At 43.5% G+C, this 22,386-nt stretch overlaps 1 protein-coding gene across 7 annotated transcripts in view; it reads right to left on the bottom strand.

Annotated features, from left to right (window-relative positions):
• LOC115110088 (pre-B-cell leukemia transcription factor 1-like) overlaps positions 1-22,386 on the bottom strand; it is a 56,787-nt gene that overhangs the window by 31,144 nt on the left and 3,257 nt on the right. For 4 of the 7 annotated variants that reach the window (XM_029635435.2, XM_029635434.2, XM_029635438.2 and 1 more), the window contains exons 2-3: positions 19,791-19,904; positions 17,885-17,958 (exon numbers count right to left, since the gene is read on the bottom strand). In XM_029635435.2, the coding sequence (XP_029491295.1) occupies positions 17,885-17,958; positions 19,791-19,904 (188 nt within the window). The remainder of the gene's footprint in view (positions 1-17,884; positions 17,959-19,790; positions 19,905-22,386) is intronic. The other 3 variants (XM_065010011.1, XM_029635436.2, XM_029635439.2) reach the window with 1 other exon arrangement.

Below are 22,386 nucleotides of genomic sequence, written 5' to 3' on the forward strand. Positions count from 1 at the left end.
TCTCTGCTACCGCACAGCAAGCGGTACCGGAGCGCCACGTCTAGGTCCAAGAGGCTTCTAAACAGCTTCAACTCCCAAGCCATAAGACTCCTGAACACCTAATCAAATGGCTACCCAGACTATTTGCATTGACCCCCCCCCCCCTCCCTTTATACACAGCTGCTGCTGCTTTGTAATCATCTACGAATAGTCACTTTAATAACAACCTACATGTACATACTACCTCAACTAACCTGTGCCCCCCCCATATTGACTCTGTACCGGTACCCCGTATATAGCCTCGCTATTGTTATTTTACTACTGCTCTTTAATAATGTTACTTTTATTGGGTATTCTTCTTAAAACTGCATTGTTGGTTAAGGGCTTGTAAGTAAGCACTTCACTGTAATGTCAGAGCATGTGACAAATAAAATGTGAATTGATAACTTAAAAACAAAGATATTCTATATTACATTTTTTTTTTTTAAACATATTAAATAACAGAATAATATATTTAAATGTTCCTTCTGCAGAACCATGAGACTCAGAGCATACAATTGTACAAGAACATCTAAACGGTTCTAAAATGTTAATTTGACACATCAGGGTTAATTGGCTCATCGAAGGCCGTAATATTAGGAAAAACGACATACAATTATTTAGCTGTAATGACTCACGTATTCAATTAATAGTTTAGTTCGAAAACATAACACTGAAGCTCATTTCTTAAGCTTCTATATTGCAATAGTCCACACACACACACACACACACACACACACACACACACACACACACACACACACACACACACACACACACCATAGAAATACAATGGATTTGACACAGCATACTACGATTTCCAGAGTGCATTTCAACTGCCAGGGCTGCTGGCTGGCTAGTGGTTACTGCTAGCAATCCCAGACAAACGCAAAGTAATCTTAACATATTGCTAATATAGCCAAGTTATGAGTTTCAATCATATTACAACGCTCACATGAATGTCATGCTGAATATACTGTATGTTCATGTCACCAACTAGGTTTCCATCCAATTGGCAACAGATTTGTGAGAAAAATTCTAGAATCAGCATAAAGAAAATATGCACACTTTCCCACCAGTGGTGTTTCCACCAAACAGACTTGTGGATAAAAATAAGTGCTTGATGACCGTGCACACAAAATGTACTTTTTCTGAGTTTTCATTCACCAAATTAAAAATCTTAACTCTCAATATGTTTCCATCGCATTTCCAACTCTACCGATAGCTTTGTTACAAAAACTGTGGCATTAAATAGCCAACTCCGGCCTTGGCACGTGCTCTCTGGCCAACAGCTTGCAGATACAGTGCGGGTAGACTAGTCTACATGAGATTATTATGGATAAGAGAATGTTTTTATATGTAAAACATCAAATCACCAGAATAAGAGCCTGGATATTTATTGGAAAAGCGCATCCAGATCACCGTGCACTTTGACCACCCTGTGAAGTTCATAACTTATTTAATCTATAGCCTAACAAACTGCATGTTTTCCCAAGTCATAGTGGGAGTATCACACACACACACCATGTCACGTGACTCCAAGTGAATATTGATATGGTTATTAGATAAATATTGGTGCATGAAAGCGTTTTCACCGCCCTCTCGCATAATTCATTATACAGACACAAAGAGAGCCCACCATATCGACATTTATACAATGCGGAAACGTCCAGTTTCCATCACAGCGGTTGTGATTATTATTATTATTGATTTTTTTTACATTTACTACCATTAAAACTGTGGATGGAAACGTGGTTAGTCACTCAAACATTATTAAAATGTTGCTGCTAGTAGAATGACGTTACAATGCAAATGTCATGTGTAATAGTTAGTCGTTTTGCCTCAAAACCTCCCTTGCCCTGTATTGCTTTGTAACAACTTTCACATAGTTGTTTTGATGGGCTAGCCCTCATCTGCTATGGAAGCAAAGTATTCCCATAACTCGCTTCTGGAGCCAGTTTTGTCAACAAGTTGCGGGCGTGGAGATATGAAGTTTTCGTTATAAAGAAGCCATGCGGTCTTCATCTTTCTCTCTCCTCTCGCTTGCTTCTCAAAAGTGGCTTGCGCTGTGTCAGCCGCATGCATGCGCAAATGCAAGTAGCCTGGCTAGCTTACTACAGCCCCCTTGAGAAGATTCAGACAAAGTACACAGACTCCATCCTCTCATTCCGTATATGACGTGAGACACATTTGACAGAAGTTACCAAAAGTAACAAATTCTAAACTCAACAAAAAAAAAATGTCCGCTCACTGTCAACTGCGTTTATTTTCAGCAAACTTAACATGTGTAAATATTTGTATGACCATAACAAGATTCCCTGATGAAGACAGCTTGGCTGTTGAAACGTTGGAAACTACATTTTGGCATCTGAGCTCCTAGAGTGTGCGGCTATCTTTTATTTTCAAGTTTTCTACTCCGCTAGCCAGCACCTCGCCTAAATAGGTGTGCGTTTCTTTTTCTTCTAAATATTTGTATGAACATAAGATTCAACAACTGAGACAAACTGAACAAGTTCCACAGACATGTGACTAACAGAAATGGAAATGTGTCCCTGAACAAAGGGGGGCTCAAAATCAAAAGTCAGTCGCTGGTGTGGCCACCAGCTGCTTTAAGTAATGCAGTGCATCTCCTCCTCATGGACTGCACCAGATTTGCCAGTTCTTGCTGGGAGATGTCACCCCACTCCACCAAGGCACCTGCAAATTCCAAGACATTTCTGGGGGGGGGATGGCCCTAGCCCTCACCCTCCGATCCAACAGGTCCCGACGTGCTCAATGGGATTGAGTTCCGGGCCTTTTGCTGGCCATAGCAGAACATTGACATTCCTGTCTTGAAGTAAATCAGGCACAGAACGAGCAATGTGGCTGGTGGCATTGTCATGCTGGAGGGTCATGTCAAGATGAGCCTACAGGAAGGGTACCACATGAGGGAGGTGGAGGTCTTCCCTGTAATGCACAGCATTGAGATGTCCTGCAATGACAGCAAGCTCAGTACGATGATGCTGTGACACACCGTCCCAGACCATGACAGACCCTCCACCTACAAATCGATCCCGCTCCAGAGTACAGTCCTCAGTGTAACGCTCATTCCTTCGACGATAAACCGAATCCGACCATCACCCTGGTGAGACAAAACCGTAAAGAGCACTTTTTCCCAGTCCTGTCTGGTCCAGTGACGGTGGGTTTGTGCCCATAGGCAACGTTGTTGCGATGTCTGGCGAGGACCTGCCTTACAACAGGTCAACAAGCCCTCAGTCCAGCGCCTCTCAGCCTATTGCGGATAGTCTGAGCACTGATGGAGGGATTGTGCGTTCCAAGTGTAACTCGGGTAGTTGTTGCCATCCTGTACCTGTCCCGCAGGTGTGATGTTCGGATGTACCGAACCTGTGCAGGTGTCTTTACTAGAGGTCGACCGATTAATTAGGGCCGATTTCAAGTTCATAACAATCGGAAATCGGTATTTTTGGGCGCCGATTTGTTTATTTTTATATACCTTTATTTAACTAGGCAAGTCAGTTAAGAACACATTCTTATTTTCAATGACGGCCTAGGAACGGTGGGACGGCCTAGGAACCTTGTCAGCTCGGGGGATCCAATCTTGCAACCTTACAGTTAACTAATCCAACGCAATAACGACCTGCCTCTCTCTCGTTGCACTCCACAAAGAGACTGCCTGTTACGCGAGTGCAGTAAGCCAAGGTAAGTTGCTAGCTAGCATTAAACTTATCTTATAAAAAACAATCATAATCACTAGTTGATGATATTACTAGATATTATCTAGCGTGTCCTGCGTTGCATATAATCTGACTGAGCATACAAGTAAGTATCTGACTGAGCGGTGGTAGGCAGAAGCAGGCGCGTAAACATTCATTCAAACAGCACTTTCGTGCGTTTTGCCAGTAGCTCTTCGTTGTGCGTCAAGCTGTTTATGACTTCAAACCTATCAACTCCCGAGATGAGGCTGGTGTAACCGAAGTGAAATGGCTAGCTAGTTAGCGCGCGCTAATAGCGTTTCAAACGACACTGAGCCTTCTAGTAGTTGTTCCGCTTGCTCTGCATGGGTAACGCTACTTCGATGGTGGCTGTTGTCGTTGTGTTGCTGGTTCGATGCCCAGGGAGGAGCGAGGAGAGGGACGGAAGCTATACTGTTACACTGGCAATACTAAAGTTCCTATAAGAACATCCAATAGTCGAAGGTTAATGAAATACAAATGGTATAGAGGGAAATAGTACTATAATTCCTACAACCTAAAACTTCTTACCTGGGAATATTGAAGACTCGTGTTAAAAGGAACCACCAGCATATTTTCTCATGTTCTGAGCAAGGAACTGAAACGTCAGCTTTCTTACAAAGCACATATTGCACTTTTACTTTCTTCTCCAACACTGTGTTTTTGTATTATTTCAACCAAATTGAACATGTTTCATTATTTACTTGAGGCTAAATAGATTTTATTGATGTATTATATTAAAGTTCAAATAAGTGTTCATGCAGTATTGTTGTAATTGTCATTATTACAAAAAAAAATATATATATATTTATTTTTAATCGGCCGATAAAATCGGTATCGGCTTTTTTGGTCTTCCAATAATCGGTATCGGCGTTGAAAAATCATAATCGGTCGACCTCTAGTTTTTACACATGGTCTGCCACTGCGAGGACGATCAGATGTCCGCCCTGTCTCCCTGTAGCACTATCTTAGGCGTCTCAGTACGGACATGGCAATTTATTGCTCTGGCCACATCTGCAGTCATCATGCCTCCTTGCAGCATGCCTAAGGCACATTCACGCAGATGAGCAGGGACCCTGGGCATCTTTTGATGTTTTTCAGAGTCAGTAGAAAGGCCTCTTTAGTGTCCTAAGTTTTCATAACTGTGACCTTTAATTGTCTACCATCTGTAAGCTGTTAGTGTCTTAACGACTGTTCCACAGGTACATGTTCATTAATTGTTTATGGTTCATTGCACAAGCATGGGAAACAGTGTTTAAACCCTTTACAAAGAAGATCTGTGAAGTTATTTGGATTTTTACAGATGATCTTTGACAGGGTCCTGAAAAGGGCTCGTTTTTGCTTTTTTTTGTTGCTGAGTTTAGTATCGAAAAAGTAGTTTCAGTATACTGTGCAACACTAGTAGTTACCCTTGAAAACTGAACCTAAGCAGGCTATCATTTACAAACCAAGTTGAGAATCATTTTGTTCTACATTGTCAACCAGGTTGTCCTCACGCATTGTAAATGGTATGTGTTTCTCTTTTGTTTTAAGTGGCATACTGTACATTGCCTATAGGAATTTCCCTTTACCCAAACTTTGGGCTCGGCCTGCTCTTCAGCCAACAGACGCCGAAGGACTTAACCTCGTAAAAAAAAAAAATGCATTAAAAAGTCTGAGGTTTCTCCAACAACTCGTTAAGTTTTACAGCTAGGTTCAAATGAAGCTCTTTGAAAAATAATAATAATTAAAAGGGCTTAATTAGCCATGTGATTCACTGGGACGGCAGGGCCGATGGCTCTAGTCGGTACTACAGCAGAGCCAGGACCAATGCTGTGTGTGTGTGTGTCTGAAACTGTACCCTATTTTTTTTAAACCAAGTGCACTGCACTAACTTTTGACCAGGGCAGGTCAAAAGGGTGCATTTTCGGACACAGCCCTAGACAAGTGTTTCTCAACCTTTTCTGTACTTGACATGGCAAGATAGGTGATTTTTGTAAAAACCTAACTTTTGAAAGCCGACTAAATCAGTCAGTGAACTAGCTCAAGCAGCATCGTCCCAGGTAAGTTACAGTCCACAGACTGAGGCTGACAAACCCTGATCTAGAACAGTTAAGGATGTTTACGGTCAGAGACATTCAATATTTAACTGTGGTGTCTTTTACGGTTCGGTTGGTAGGGCATGACGCTTGCGACGCAAGGATTGTGGGTTCAATTCCAGGGCCACCCATACGTAACATTTTTGCACACGTTACTAAGTCTCTTTATATAAAATCAGCTGCTAGACGGCATATATTATTGATTATAATAATAACTAGGTTAATTTCAGGAAAGAATTACAGCTTATTGGCTTTCTTTTCAATAAACAACCAATAAAAGCAAACAGCTTCATTTGGAGGCTGAAAAACAACATGGTTGTTGCTTTTAAGTGGGTTGAAGTCGATTCCAAAACCCTGGCTTGTACCTCGATTTCAATAAACAGGCCTAAAACAGACGTGCTTGAGGTTTACATGTTCCGTCATTAAAACATTCTACAACGCTGGCTCAAAACGTAACACTGGTTCAGTCAGATCGCTATGCAGGCTCATTCAGTAGAGCATGGTGCTTGCAACACCAAGGGACGGGGGTTCAATTCCAGTTGACCCATACGTAAAAATGTACGCCTGCATGACTATGTCACTTTGGATGAAAGCATCTGCTAAACGGTATATTATTAACCAGGAAAAACAGTGCAGAGAGGGGAAGGAGGAATGAAAGAAATGTGTACCAGGGTCATGTCGGGAAAGAAAACTTAGCTGCAGAAAAAGGCAGGAGAGCAGAATCCACGCAGGCAAACTAGGATTAAAAAGTAACCGCAGTAGCTTTTGGCAAAAACTTTCCCCATTGCACCAGTAGCTATTTTTAATGCCAATGCCCGAGAGAGAAAAGGAACAGAACAGGCCGTCAACCCAGAGTGGAAGCAAAGGAATTGTCTCTTCAACTTTGATCAAGTCAAAATTCCTCTGTCTCTCCCTCTGCTTTTAATTTGTTTCAGAGTGAATCGTCAACAAAAGATTTAAAAAAATAAAAGTTTAAATGTTCACTCAGATGAAGGTAATATTTAACGTGAGAGAACGAAAGAGGGATAGAGAGAGAGACAAGAGGAGAGGGGTGGAGAGCAAAACAGAAAAAGAACAGAAAGAAGCGAGAAAGAGAGCGAGACTGGTGGTGAAGGGGGAGAGGAGGGGGGTCCTGGCATTTTGAGCAGAACATTTCTTTAACAATGAAAACAATCTACCCAAATGCAGCACTCAGAGGAATTCACCTCCCCTCCCCCACACACTCCCCCAACATTACCATATCAAAGCCCTGAGTTCAGAGCAAGTCTTCTCTTTCAAGAATGGGAGCGAGGCGAAGGGAGAGAAGGAGGGGGAGAGGACAAGACCGAAGCAGCAGGAGTAGACCAGAGCACTGAGTTTGCTTTTATCTCTGCTGTTCAGTGTGGGTGTGTGTTCGTTCATGCCTGTGTGTAAAGACTGCAGAAAATCTAGTAGAGATACTAGAGGACTACTGATTGCGGCCTTTCATAGGCTGCAGCAGAGAGAGAGAGAGAGAGAGAGAGAGACCTACGCCTTCACTATATAGAAATGCTAAAACAGTAAAGAAATATGCTAAGCAAAAAGAAAAAACAGGTATCAGCAGAAAGCCGCTCAATGTAATTTAGGCTTTGGTGGTATACCGTATACTGGGGTATTTGGAAAAGACAGGGATTAGACTGCTTAAAAATCCTTCTTTAACCAGCCTCCTCTCCTTCAATCTACCCTGATTGAAGGCTGAACAGCCTGACAGTATTTTTCAATAGTGTCAAAACTATCACTTTTTTTGTAGCTACTTTAAGTAAATAACAACAGTCAACTATGTGTTATGAGTTAAATTAGATTGTGTTCTTCAATTCATACATTTTTCATTATGAAAAATGCCGGTAGTACCCAGTCACGTGGTCCTTGTTTACAAGCACGGCAGGCCCATTAGGCAGGATTAAGTGGCCACCTACAGTGCGAGCTTGACGAGGGTGGGATGTTCTGAGCTAAAACTGATTAAGACGCACTGCCAACACCACACTGTTTTTTTACATTTTATTTAACCTTTATTTAAACTAGGCAAGTCAGTTAAGAACAACTTCTTATTTTCAATGACGGCCTAGGAACAGTGGGTTAACTGCCTGTTCAGGGGCAGAACGACAGATTTGTACCTTGTCAGCTCGGGGATTCAATCTTGCAACCGTACGGTTAACTAGTCCAACGCTCTAACCACCTGCCTTACATGGCACTCCACAAGGAGCCTGCCTCTTACGTGAATGCAGTAAGAAGCCAAGGTAAGTTGCTAGCTAGCATTAAACTTATTTTATAAAAAACAATCCTTATCACTAGTTAACTAGACATGGTTGATGAAATTACTAGTTTATCTAGCGTGTCCTGTGTTGCATATAATCGATGCAGTGCGCATTCGTTACTCCAACGTGTACCTAACCATAACACATCAACGCCTTTCTTAAAATCAATACACAAGTATATATTTTTAAACCTGCATATTTAGTTAATATTGCCTGCTAACATGAATTTATTTTAACAAGGGAAACGGTGTCACTTCTCTTGCAACAGAGATGCAGCAGTTTGGGCCGCCTGGCTCGTTGCGAACTAATTTGCCTGAATTTTACCATTATTATGACATGAGGCTCGTATTTATGTGTGTTATTATGTTATAATTAAGTCCATGATGTGATATTTGATAGAGCAGTCTGACTGAGCGATGGTAGGCAGCAGCAGGCTCATACGCATTCATTCAAACAGCACTTTCGTGCTTTTTGCCAGCAGCTCATCGCAATGCTTCAAGCATTGAGCCGTTTATGACTTCAAGCCTATCAACTCCCGAGATTAGGCTGGTGTAACCAATGTGAAATGGCTAGCTAGTTAGCGGGGTGCGCGCTAATAGCTTTTCAATCGGTCACTCGCTCTGAGACTTGGAGTAGTTGTTCCCCTTGCTCTGCAAGGGGTGCGGCTTTTGTGGAGCGATGCTTCGAGGGTGGCTGTTGTGGATGTGTTCCTGGGTCGAGCCCAGGTAGGGGCGAGGAGAGGGATGGAAGCTATACTGTTACACTGGCAATACTATAGTGCCTATAAGAACATCCAATACAAATGCTATAGAGAGAAATAGTCTTATAATAACTACAACCTAAAACGTATTACCTGGGAATATTGAAGACTCATGTTAAAAGGAACCACCAGCTTTCATATGTTCTCATGTTCTGAGCAAGGAACTTCAACGTTAGCTTTCTTACATGGCACATATTGCACTTTTACTTTCTTCTCCAACACTTTGTTTTTGCATTATTTAAACCAAATTGAACATGTTTCATTATTTATTTGAGGCTAAATTGATTTGATTGATGTATTATATTAAGTTAAAAGTGTTCATTCAGTATTGTTGTAATTGTCATTATTACAAATAAATAAATAAAAATTAAAACCGTCCGATTAATCGGTATCAGCTTTTTTTGGTCCTCCAATAATCGGTATCGGCATTGAAAAATCACAATCAGTTGACCATTATATATATATATACATACACACACACACACACAGCTCAAAAAAATTAAGGGAACACTTAAACAACACAATGTAACTCCAAGTCAATCACACTTCTGTGAAATCAAACTGTCCACTTAGGAAGCAACACTGATTGACAATAAATTTCACATGCTGTTGTGCTCGTATAGACAACAGGTGGAAATTATAGGCAATTAGCAAGACACCCCCAATAAAGGAGTGGTTCTACAGGTGGGGACCACAGACCACTTCTCAGTTCCTATGCTTCTTAGTTGATGTTTTGGTCACTTTTGAATGCTGGCGGTGCTTTCACTCTAGTGGTAGCATGAGACGGAGTCTACAACCCACACAAGTGGCTCAGGTAGTGCAGCTCATCTAGGATGGCACATCAATGCGAGCTGTGGCAAGAAGGTTTGCTGTGTCAGTCAGCGTAGTGTCCAGAGCATGGAGGCGCTACCAGGAGACAGGCCAGTACATCAGGAGACGTGGAGGAGGCCGTAGGAGGGCAACAACCCAGCAGCAGGACCGCTTTTGTGCAAGGAGGAGCACTGCCTGAGCCCTGCAAAATGAGCTCCAGTAGGCCACAAATGTGCATGTGTCTGCTCAAACGGTCAGAAACAGACTCCATGAGGGTGGTATGAGGGCCCGACATCCACAGGTGGGGGTTGTGCTTACAGCCAAACACCGTGCAGGACGTTTGGCATTTGCCAGAGAACACCAAGATTGGCAAATTCGCCACTGGCGCCCTGTGCTCTTCACAGATGAAAGCAGGTTCACACTGAGCACGTGACAGCCATGACAGTCTGGAGACGCCGTGGAGAACGTTCTGCTGCCTGCAACATCCTCCAGCATGACCGGTTTGGTGGTGGGTCAGTCATAGTGTGGGGTGGCATTTCTTTGAGGGGCCGCACAGCCCTCCATGTGCTCGCCAGAGGTAGCCTGACTGCCATTAGGTACCGAGATGAGATCCTCAGACCCCTTGTGAGACCATATGCTGGTGCGGTTGACCCTGGGTTCCTCCTAATGCAAGACAATGCTAGACCTCATGTGGCTGGAGTGTGTCAGCAGTTCCTGCAAGAGGAAGGCATTGATGCTATGGACTGGCCCACCCGTTCCCCAGACCTGAATCCAATTGAGCACATCTGGGACATCATGTCTCGCTCCATCCACCAACGCCACGTTGCACCAGACTGTCCAGGAGTTGGCGGATGCTTTAGTCCAGGTCTGGGAGGAGATCCCTCAGGAGACCATCCGCCAACTCATCAGGAGCATGCCCAGGCGTTGTAGGGAGGTCATACAGGCACGTGGAGGCCACACACACTACTGAGCCTCATTTTGACTTGTTTTAAGGACATTACATCAAAGTTGGATCAGCCTGTAGTGTGGTTTTCCACTTTAATTTTGAGTGTGACTCCAAATCCAGACCTCCATGGGTTGATACATCTTATTTCCATTGATAATTTGTGTGATTTTGTTGTCAGCACATTCAACTATGTAAAGAAAAAAGTATTTAATTCATATACCTGTTGCCACAAGAAAAGGGCAACCAGTGGAGAACAAACACCATTGTAAATACAACCTTTCTTCCTACATTAAATTAGTTCGATTTCAACTATTTACTTCAACTATTTGCACATTGTAACATTTGAAATGTCTATTCTTTTAACTTTTTTTGTGTGTCATGTTGACTGTTAATTTCCCTTGTTTATTGTCTATTTAACTTGCCATGGCAAATGTAAACATATTTCCCATGCCAATAAAGCCCTTTGAATTGAATTAGGAGAGGAGAGAGGAGGAGAGGAGAGGAGAGAGGAGAGGAGGAGAGGAGAGAGGAGAGAGGAGGAGAGGAGAGAGAGAGGGATACAGAGAGCAGGAGGAAGGGATCATTTCTATTGACATTCCAGAGGCACATCATTTACATTTACATTTAAGTCATTTAGCAGACGCTCTTATCCAGAGCGACTTACAAATCTCCCTATCATGCACGTGTTAAAGGCACGGTACAGTACTGTGTTGTGGAGATACAGGGCAATGGCAGAGCAGGTTGGCCTAGACGCATCTGGTAGGAAGAGGGGCACTAAATACAGAATAGCCAGCAGACTGGAGCAGAGGTGAAGATGATAGACCATAACATTGGCCTACATACAACCACAGGTATTGTAACACTTCAACAAGCCGCTTTGCATTGGATGCAAGTAAACTGAACAAAAATATAAGACGCAACATGTAAAGTGTTGGTCCCATGTTTCATGAGCTGAAATAAAAAAAGATCCCAGACATTTTCCATATGCACAAAAAGCTAATTTCTCTCCAATTTGGGGCACATATTTCTTTACATCCCTGCTAGTGAGCATTTCTCCTTTGCGAAGATAATTCATCCACCTGACAGGTGTGGTATATCAAGAAGCTGATTGAACTGCATGATTACACAGCTGCGCCCTGTGCTGGGGACAATAAAAGGCCACCTAAAAACGTGCAGTTTTGTCACAACGCCACAGACGTCTCAAGTTGAGGATGTGTGCAAATGTCATGCTGACTGCAGGAATGTCCACCAGAGCTGTTTTCTACCAAATGCCACCTCCAACGTTGTTTTCGGGAATTTGGCATTACGTCCAACTGGCCTCAACTGCAGACCATGTGTAACCACGCCAGCCCAACGACCTTCACATCCGGCTGATGAAACTGGGTTTGCACAACCGAATAATTTCTGTCAAAATTCGTCCCAGGGAAGCTCATTTTCGTGTGTGTCGTCTCCACCAGGGTCTTGACCTGACTGTGTCGTAACCGACTTCAGTGTGCAAATGCTCACCTTCGTAGGGCCACTGGCACGCTAGAGAAGTGTCCTCTTCAGGGATGAATCCCGGTTGCAACTGTACCAAGCAAGTGGCAGACTGTGTGATTGGCATTGTGTAGGTGAGCGGTTGGCCGATGTCAACATTGTGAACACAGTGCCCCATGGTGGCGGTGGGGTTATGGTATAGACAGGCATAAGACAACACATAAGATAACAATTGCATTTTATGGATGGCAATTTGAATGCACAGAGATAACGTGACGAGATCCTGAAGCCCATTGTAGTGCCATTCATCTGCCACCATTACCTCATGTTTCAGCATGATAATGCACAGCCCCAAGTCGCAAAGATCTGTACACAATTCCTGGAAGCTGAAAATGTCCCAGTTCTTCCATTGCCTTCATACTCACCAGGCATGTCACCTATTGAGCATGTTTGGGATGCTCTGGATCAATGTGTACGACAGCGTGTTCCAGGTCCCGCAAATATCCAGAAATTCGCGCAGTCATTGAAGAGGAGTGGGACAACATTCCACAGGCCACAATCAACAGCCTGATCAACTCTATGCGAGTAGATGTGCAGAGCTGCATGAGGTAAACGGTGGTCACACCAGATACGGACTGGTTTTCTGATCCATGCCATTTCCAGGTTTTTTTAAGGCATCTGTGACCAACCAATGCATATCTGCATTCCCAGGCATGGGAAATCCATAGATTTATTTAATTCAACTGTTTTCCTTATATGAACACAGTGAAATTATTGCATTTACATATTTTGTTCAGTGTATTTAATAACCACAGCAAAGCTGAAGGTGACATCCAAACCAACCAGATATAACCTATAACTCCCACCGCCTCAATTCCATCCCCACATTTTCAGACCTCTCTCCACTAGAAGGCTTAATGTGAAATATCGAAGTGAATGGCAATAGGGTAAATAAGGCCACAAGTTGCCTGGGCAACAAGTTGCCTGGGCAACAGGCTATCCCCCACCCATTCAAGCCTACCCTTTAGTCTGGTCCTATGAGGAGAGAGCAATAATGCACTACTGAAAGGTCACCACAACAGGCAGCAGTGCAGCAGCACTTTCAAACTGTATTGCAAAAGGAGAGGGAAGAGAGGAGAGAGCAGAGGAGGATGGGGACGTAATTTAAGGCAGGGAAAGGAGAGAATCCATGAAAAAGAGAGGTAAAAGAGTGGAGAGAAAGGAGGGCAGGTAGCTGTAAAGCCCAGCCCATCTCCTCCCACGCTAGTCACCACAACCATCAATCTGCCATCCATCCATCCACTCCTGAGCTGGCCTCCTCCTTTGAACAATGCCAGAGAGAGCTGCCCGCTAGCTAGCTGACTGGAATAGCTAATAAGATAGGAACGGAGAACTTTTCAATGAGAGCCACGGCTGGTCTGGAAAAGCTACACTACATGACCAATAGTATGTGGACATCTGCTCGGTGAACATCTCATTCCAAAATCCTGGGCATTAATATGGAGTTGGTCCCCCGTTTGCTGCTATAACAGCCTGCACTCTTCTGGGATGGCTTTCCACTAGATCAGTGGTCACCAAACTACGGCCCGCGGGCCGGATACGGCCCGTCAGCACATTTGGCCCGGCCCTCTGAACAATACCAGAGACGCTATCGAATTTTTTTCCTATTTGGCCTCCAGAAAAAAAATCCTAGGCCCGGCCCTGTCAAAGAGAGAACGGAATAATGGCGAAACGGTTAGGTAAGAGAAAAATTTATTCAGAATGCAGGGTATTTAACCTGCAGTGGACAAACGATTTTTTTTTTGTTCAATGCAAAGAAAAGGCTGTTTGTCTCATCTGTCAAGAGACGGTGGCGGTATTCAAAGAATACAATCTTCGCCGACACTATGAATCCCGTCACAAAGACAAGTACGATAGCTTGCAAGGCCAAATACGAGCAGACAAACTCTCAAAGCTAAAAAGTGGACTACTATCTCAGCAGAATACATTTGTACGCCAAGCTCAGCTGAACCAGGCATCCGTTCGGGCCAGCTTTCGGGTTGCTAAACTGATAGCAAGAAGCGGTAAGCCTTTCACTGACGGAGAGTTTGTTAAGAAATGCATGGATGCTGTCGCGGAGGAGGTGTGTCCCGAGAAGAAAGATGCATTTAATGCCGTAAGTCTGTCGGCGAGTACAATCACCAGACGCGTTGAAGAAATCGGGAGTAATGTATATGCCCAGCTGCAGCAGAAGACGAAAGAATTTGACTTTTTTCATTAGCACTGGATGAGAGCACGGACGCAAGACACAGCGCAACTGCTCATTTTTATTCGTGGAGTTAGCGCAAACTTTGAGATATGCGAGGAGCTGGCAGCCCTCCAAAGTCTCAAAGGGACTACAACGGGAGAGGATATTTTTGACAAAGTGTGCCAAACCATGGAGAAGTTGGACCTGGACTGGTCAAAGCTAGCTAGCATCACGACTGACGGGGCTCCTAGCATGGTGGGCGAAACTCGCGGTCTAATAGGACGCATGAACCGGGGGTTGGAAAAAGGGGTCTCACCGCCCGCTACGAGTCCACTGCCTAATTCACCAGCAAGCACTGTGCTGCAAAGTGTTGAAGTGGGATTCTGTAATGAAGGTTGTGGTGTCGTGCATAAACTTCATCAGAGCAAAGGGACTTAAACACAGGCAGTTCCAAGAATTCCTGTCTGAACTGGAGTCTACGCACGGAAATGTGCTGTACTACACAGAGGTCCGATGGCTGAGCCGGGCAGAGTTTTGAGGCGTTTTACGAGCTGCTACCGAAATTAACGCATTTCTTCATTTAAAAGACAAAACGGTCCCAGAGCTGATCGACCCAGAATGGAAATGGCACCTCGCATTTTTAACAGACGTGACAGAAATACTTAACAGCCTTAACTTGCAGCTACAAGGCGAGGGGAAACTCATTTGCGACATGTATTCACACATAAAAGCATTTGAGGTGAAATTAGCGCTGCTTTTGGAACAAGTGAAAAGCGCAACTTCGTCCATCTTCCTGCTACCCAAAACCTGTCGACAGAGAACCCAGCGGTCCCGTTCCCAGCTGAAAAGTGCGTGGAAGCACTGGAAATGCTGAAGGCGGAGTTCGGTGTGCGATTCAGTGAACTACATGTTCATGCAAAAGAAATCCGTCTTTTTCAGAACCCCTTTGTTGCCGACATTGATGAAGCCCAGCCTTCATATCAGTTTGAGTTGGCTGAGTTACAGAACTGTGATGTTCTGAAAGACGCATTCAAGCCCAACAGTCTCATTGACTTCTATGCCGCCCTCCCAAACGACACATATCCAAACATCAAAAAACACGCAATGAAAATGTCCACAGTTTTTGGCAGCACGTATATCTGCGAGAAAACCTTTTCTCGCATGAAACTGCTGAAAACCCCGATGAGATCAAGATTGACAGATGAACATTTGCATCAGTGCTTGAGACTGGCTGTAACTAGAATGGAACCTGATATTCAACTTCTCACCAGCCAGATGCAGGCCCACAGTTCACACTGATGAACATACATAGGTAAGCTCACTTTTCTGACTTGAATGAGTCATTCTGAGCATAAACAAATATAATCATAATAAAAATCTACTGGGATAAAATCCATCTTTACAACCATACTGGTAGTGAAATGTATTGTGCTGTGTAGGTGCTGTATCACTTAGTTCAGTTTCTCAACCTGCTTCTTTTGTGGTTTTCACAGGGAAGTTGATGAGAGAGAGCTGCAAAACAGCGGTGTCTACAAGCCTACTGGAACCTACAAAAGGATTATAAGGAAGGAACAGAAGAACTTTAAGAGACTGCTCATATGTGTCAGAGAGATTCTGCTCTGACAACTGAGCTGAACTTTTATCTGTTAAGATTGTGCATGGCACGACAGAAAGTTAATGTTCCATGGCTTTTTTTTCTATGAAGAACCCAGAGAGAGTTATTTAGTTATTATTTCCTGTTTTTTCTGTGAAGAACTCAGAGAGGGTTATTTAGTTATTATTTATTTCATTAATAGTGTTATTATTTGTTTCCTGACTTTTTTTCTGTAAAGAACCTGGAAAGGGTTATTTGGTTATGTGTGGCTTTCTGGAAAACAATACATTTTTTAAGCTCCCCTACGATCGTCACACTTTTTCTGTTACAAACTGACACCGGCCCCCCATCAGAGAAGGGAAAAGTTATGTGGCCCTCACAGGAAAAAGTTTGGGGACCCCTGCACTAGATGTTGGAACATTGCTGCAGGGACTTGCATCCATTCAGCCACAAGAGCGTTAGTGAGGTCGGGCACTGCTGTTGGGCGATTAGGCCTGGCTCGCAGTCAGCGTTCCAATTCATCCCAAAGGTTTTCGATGGGGTTGAGGTCAGGGCTCTGTGCAGGCCAGTCAAGTTCTTCCACACCGATCAACAAACCATTTCTATATGGACCTCGCTTTGTGCACAGGGGCATTGTCATGCTGAAACAGGAAAGGGCCTTCCCCAAACTGTTGCCACAAAGTTGGAAGCACAGAATCGTCTAGAATGTCATTGTATGCTGTAGCATTAAGATTTCCCTTCCCTGAAAATAAGGGGACTAGCCGAACCATGAACAAAAATACAATAAAAATAGCCCCAGACCATTATTCATCCTCCAAACTTTACAGCTGCCAATATGCATTGGGGCAGGTAGCGTTTTTCTGGCATCCGCCGAACCCAGATTTCTCTGTCGGACTGCCAGATTCTGAAGTGTGATTCATCCCTCCAGAGAACATGTTTCCACTACTCCAGAGTCCAATGGCGGTGAGCTTTACACCACTCTAGTCAACGCTTGGCATTGCGCACGGTGATCTTAGGCTTGTGTGCGCGGCTGCTCGGCCATGGAAACCCATGAAGCTCCCGACGAACAGTTCTTGTGCTGACATTGCTTCCAGAGAAAGTTTGGATCTCGCTAATAAATGTTGCAACCGAAGACTAATTATTTTTACACACTACGTGCTTCAGAACTCGGCGATCCCGTTCTGTGAGCTTGTGTGGCTTACCACTTCCACATAACAGCACTCACAGTTAACCGGGGCAGAAAGTTTACGAACTGACTTGTTGGAAAAGTGCCATCCTATGACGGTGCCACATTGAAAGTCACTAAGCTCTTCAGTAAGGCAAATCTACTGCCAATGTTTGTCTATGGAGATTGCATGGCTGTGTGCTCAATTTTATACACCCGTCAGCAACGGGCGTGCCTCGTAGCCGAATCCACTCATTTGAAGGGGTGTCCACATTCACACACACACATATATATAAATATATAAATAAAAGTATGGTCACAGATCCTTTCCCTGACTGAAATTGCTCCCAGACAAGTAAAGTGTACTCCACATTGATGAAATTAGCGCGATCGCTTCCAGCAGGTTAAGATCACCTCAGCATAACAAAAACCACCATCTAATTTCCTTTCGAACCTCAGCTACCAAATCAACCAATGAGATCAATACACAGTGTTATCTGAGGTATAAATAGGTAATGAACCAGGTGCCAAGGGAACCATTAACGAACCAATGGAGGCACCCATAGGGCCTATGTCTGAAACAAACAACCTGGAAATACAGGTCATGCTTACACCAATCCAATGCTTTGAAACGTGTGGGGTGGGGTGGGGGTTAAGATACCATATAGTCTGTTTTCACAGAAATGTGTGTTTGCGTTAAAAAACAATTCCTATTGAGTGCACATTTCAGTAGAAATTGTAGCGTACTGGGATTCAGGCAGACTGGGATGAGAGTTGAGAACAAAAAAAGGGAAGTGGAGACTCACCCGTCTTCTCTTTGATCTCACACAGAACGCTGAAGAGGGCGGGCTTCATTCTGTGACAGTTCAGGGCGTGTTTCCTACCGGCGAGAAAGGAGAGGGCGAGGGGGAGAAGAAAGAGAGACCGGGTTGGAGGTAAGATAAGGAGATGCAGGTACATCTTCTAGTCATTTCATAGCATGTGCCATTCCAAGGAAAAGAGAGCTAGGTTGGAATCGATGAGGTTAGTCCCATCCAGCGTTGATCTAGTTGAGCAAGGTTCTGTATTAGCGGATTTCTAAAAGCTAATATAAACAAAATACACACAAAAAAAGGAAAACAGTTGTATTACCACATGAATTAAACAAAGAAATGATATACATCTGGGTTACAAGCTCTGATACTAATGAATGACAAAGATATAGGTCTAGAAGACATCCAGTTTCACATAGATTTTAATATCTTGGTCCCCGTAGGACAGTAAAGTTCCCTCCCAAGCCATGTTACTTTTGTACCCGCACAGCAATTTTTTGGTGAAAGCATACTCTGCTGAACACCCACTCAGTGACACTTGACTTTTAATTATATTATAAACTCTCAATTAGAATATTCAATTAAAACAAACTAATGGGCCATGCACCATCACTGCTTAGTGCTCACTCACACATGCGCACAAACTGTACAGCAGTGGTAGTCAGGGCCTTATTACTGACGGGCACACAGGGCACCCCCCCACCCCCCACAAAATATTAATATTTCCAGAGGCAGCCCCCCCCCCAAAAAAAACTTTGTTAAAGACCCAAACTGCTCAGATAGCATATGAATGTGTCTTAAGCCACGCCAAAATGTGTAGAATAGTAGGACATTTGCTTTTAAACAGCAAAAATTCTCTCTCAACCTCATGGCAAAATGTGTGGAATAGCAGTATTACCACTGGTAGTCATTGCAAAGCTTGCGAGCTGCATGCTGCTCTCAGGAACTTAAATGGCGGCTTGTGAAAATTCATTTTTTTAGCAGGGGGTTCTTGCCCAGGGGCTCATAATATTTAAGAGGCCTTGACATTAAAGTCTGAAAATCCCTGTACACACACACATAGAAACATGACTCACATATTCATCATTGCTCTGATCTGTGCAGCTTCAGTGAAGAGCTTAATATTGGGCCCTTCCAGAGTGTCATGTCCCTAGAGCTGTGGTCCTCATCTGAAGGGAACCTTTAAGGATTTTTTTATCATCTATGCCTATTTATAAACCACAAAACATCTCATTTTCAAACGTATGAAATACATTAGGAGATCATGTGCTGAAATACACGACAGCTAAAACGTACATTCATGGATTTGATGGATAACAAAAATAAATAAATCACCAAATAATACAGGTTAAAAATAATACTACCCAAAAGGAGAGATGGACAAAGTGTTCAACTGATAAACTTTTGAAAACGGACCCGACACAGGGATCGGAGGGAGAATGAAAACAACCAAGACAAATGAATATGAGTAGGCAACACCTAACCTCAACTCCACTCGTGTCCATGTAGGAGGCCTAACCTAGGCTATATCATATTGGGAAATGCGTGAGTATTTTTTTGCTGACAAGAAGTGTATATTGATGAGTCTGCCAATAACGAGGGGATCGCTCGTTACGTTACTCCTTCGAGCGAGCGCATAATTGTGTCCACCTGTATGTGGGTCTTAATTCTATGTAGCCTTTATTTACACAGGTTTGTCTCACTGAGCTTACATTTTCGAGAGCTGCTCAGGTAAAAATGTTTTTTTTTAATTTGAAAAATCACTGCTGGATGAGTGGGAGAGGGGCTATGGAGGGAGGTGGGAGTCAGGGGGGGTATGAGCAGGAGCAGGTGTGGTGCTCGTGCTTTCATGGGGCATGCGGTCGGTCCTGTGGGTCCGGTAGACTTATACACTACTGACCTGTGCTGGAAGTTGAGCGGCAGGCCACCCCCTGCCGTGCCCCCCCCAGCTTCCCCTCCCTCTGCGGGGTCATCTGATCCGCCCCAGTGCGCCGGCGACTCCTCTGGCCAGCATCTGGACATGGGGTAACAGGGAGGAGAGGGTGAGGGGCGGGCAGGACAGGTAGTGCACTAGTTGTCCATCTCATCGGTTCTCTCATGCCACCCGGCCCAGAAAGTAACACCCCACACTCCAGGTCAGTATAAGGGCTATGTATGTATGCATGCAAGGGACCCCACAGGTGACATGCATGGCCTAGGTAGGCTACATTTGATGGTGTGTGTGTGTGTGTGTGTGTGTGTGTGTACAGAGATATGCCAATCAAAGCGGCAGTCACCTCATTTGGCCCTCTTGTTTCGAGTGATTGGAGAGCATTTAGTCTAAATCAAAAGCAAACATTTTTATCAGAATTGAATAGGCCTTTATCAGACCATCCAAATCATGGACCGGACTAATCCATGATGGGCTATATCATGTCCAAGTCGAAAATCAGCCGTCCATCGACTTCTTTCTCCATCTTGCTGCTGTATGGAAATAAGTAATTGACTGTCATCCCTGGCAAGTTTCCAAATGTATAAGGTGTGTATATGTATTTTGTTAAACTTTCAAATAAAAATAAATCAATCTAGCTTACCTCTGCTGAGAGAAACAACTAGTGTGTAATTTCACTGATCTAGAGCATCTCAAGTCTTCAGACCTGCATATACAACTAATTAGGGTTGTGTAGGGTTGAGTATCGTGACAACCTTACACATAATAGGATTTAGCTGCTGCCTAAGAGTTTCTGACTCCATCCTCAGATGAGAAGGCCGAACACATGAAAACAACAGGAAGTACTAAAGGAGCAGGAGAACTGCTAGGCAAGTTATACATTTAAAAAAGAACTGCTCAATTCTGAACATCTCTCAGACACTATAGTACAACAGCCATCTAGAAACACACACACACAAACACATCGCACACACCATAGAGAAAGATAAAGAGGCCTTTAACATTGTAAACACACTAACATTATTTTGGGCCTACATTTTTTCTTGAGCACGTATTTCAGGTCGTTAATTACGTCTTCAAAGTTATACCCTTAACAGTAAAGGCAATATCCTTGAGTTCATCAGAATCATCATAAGTTGCGTGTAGCTTCCAGCACCCCCCTCAATTCTCATTAATAGAAACTAGATTTTCGGACAGCTGCACTCCCGTACACATTATAGGAGAATTGATTGCACCCCGTGCAAAATGAAAAGGATGCACACCATCAGGACGAGAGGGAGTGAATTAATTAAGAGAACCAGGTGGTCAAATGTGGGGTGGAAAATCACTAGCTAATGACACTTCACACACACTGGCCACAGCCTCGTATTGGGACAGCCGCGTCTTTTGTTCACAATTCTGACGCCCCCCCCACTTCAGCTGACCTACGGCTCCTCGGAGCCACATGGCATATGAATATGGGTAATTTGCTTATTGTCATGCACACACACACACCAAGAGTCATGATATGCAAACATATACTCTGCATACATTAACAATTGAAGTGAGACCTAAAATATTAATGACTGCTCTGTCAAAACACAAGTGACTGATTAACTTGTCCTATACCTACACCATGCTATTATATTTCCATAACCATGTTGATGTGTCATATCAGATATGGCATTGCGAATCATTTTTACAAGCCCACACAAGTGAAGTCCCTCCAACATTTTAACTAACGACCATTTGAATTTGAAAAGCTCATCACCGACAGCGACGGCTCAATTAAAGGAGGTCTGATTAGCATAGATAATGACAATGTAGGAGATTAATCAAGTGTATTTATATGTGTCCAAACTGGCACCCTATTCCCTATATATAGTGCACTACGTAAAAAGTAGGGGATACGGTGCCATTTGGGACGCATACATAATGGTACTTGCTATTTGGGATGTCTCCCCCCATGGAAGTAGAAATGTACAATGGCTAAGGTAAGAGTTTAGGTTAGGGTTATGGGATCCCGGGTAGCACAAACACGCAATTTATCTAGCAATGGATTGATTGAGCTTGCAAGCGTCCACAGTGACGTAGACTCCCCCCCCCACCCCCACTAAATTAATGCTAATGTGTATGAAAGAGGAAAACAGTGACATTTCATAATGTTCATCCACTTTTTTATTAAAAAGATGGTGGTCTGACACACTATCATCACTTCAAGATAGGTTTAGTAATAGGGGACAGTACAATGTAGGGTTAGTATTTAAACAAGTTAAAATGTGTTTTTACAAGGTCATACTGCAAATGCATTTGTATTACATGCACTAGTGTCGCATGGTATGGGCATTTGATAACAGACAAAAGCTTGCTGGGTAAAACTTCAGTTATCATGTAGTTGTGCCCACTGTTCAAGAGATCGAGGTGAACCGACGAGGCATCATAGATCTGCATGTTATATTTTACATAATCCAGGTAATATTGTTTGCCCTGGCTTTCCAACAACCTAGGAACTAATCAGACGGGCTATTTGCATAAGTGTACATCAAAATATGAACTCAGACACAGATGTCACTATGTCTGAAAACCA

This window comes from Oncorhynchus nerka, linkage group LG26 (assembly GCF_034236695.1).
Source record: "Oncorhynchus nerka isolate Pitt River linkage group LG26, Oner_Uvic_2.0, whole genome shotgun sequence".
Taxonomy (NCBI): Eukaryota; Metazoa; Chordata; class Actinopteri; order Salmoniformes; family Salmonidae; genus Oncorhynchus; species Oncorhynchus nerka.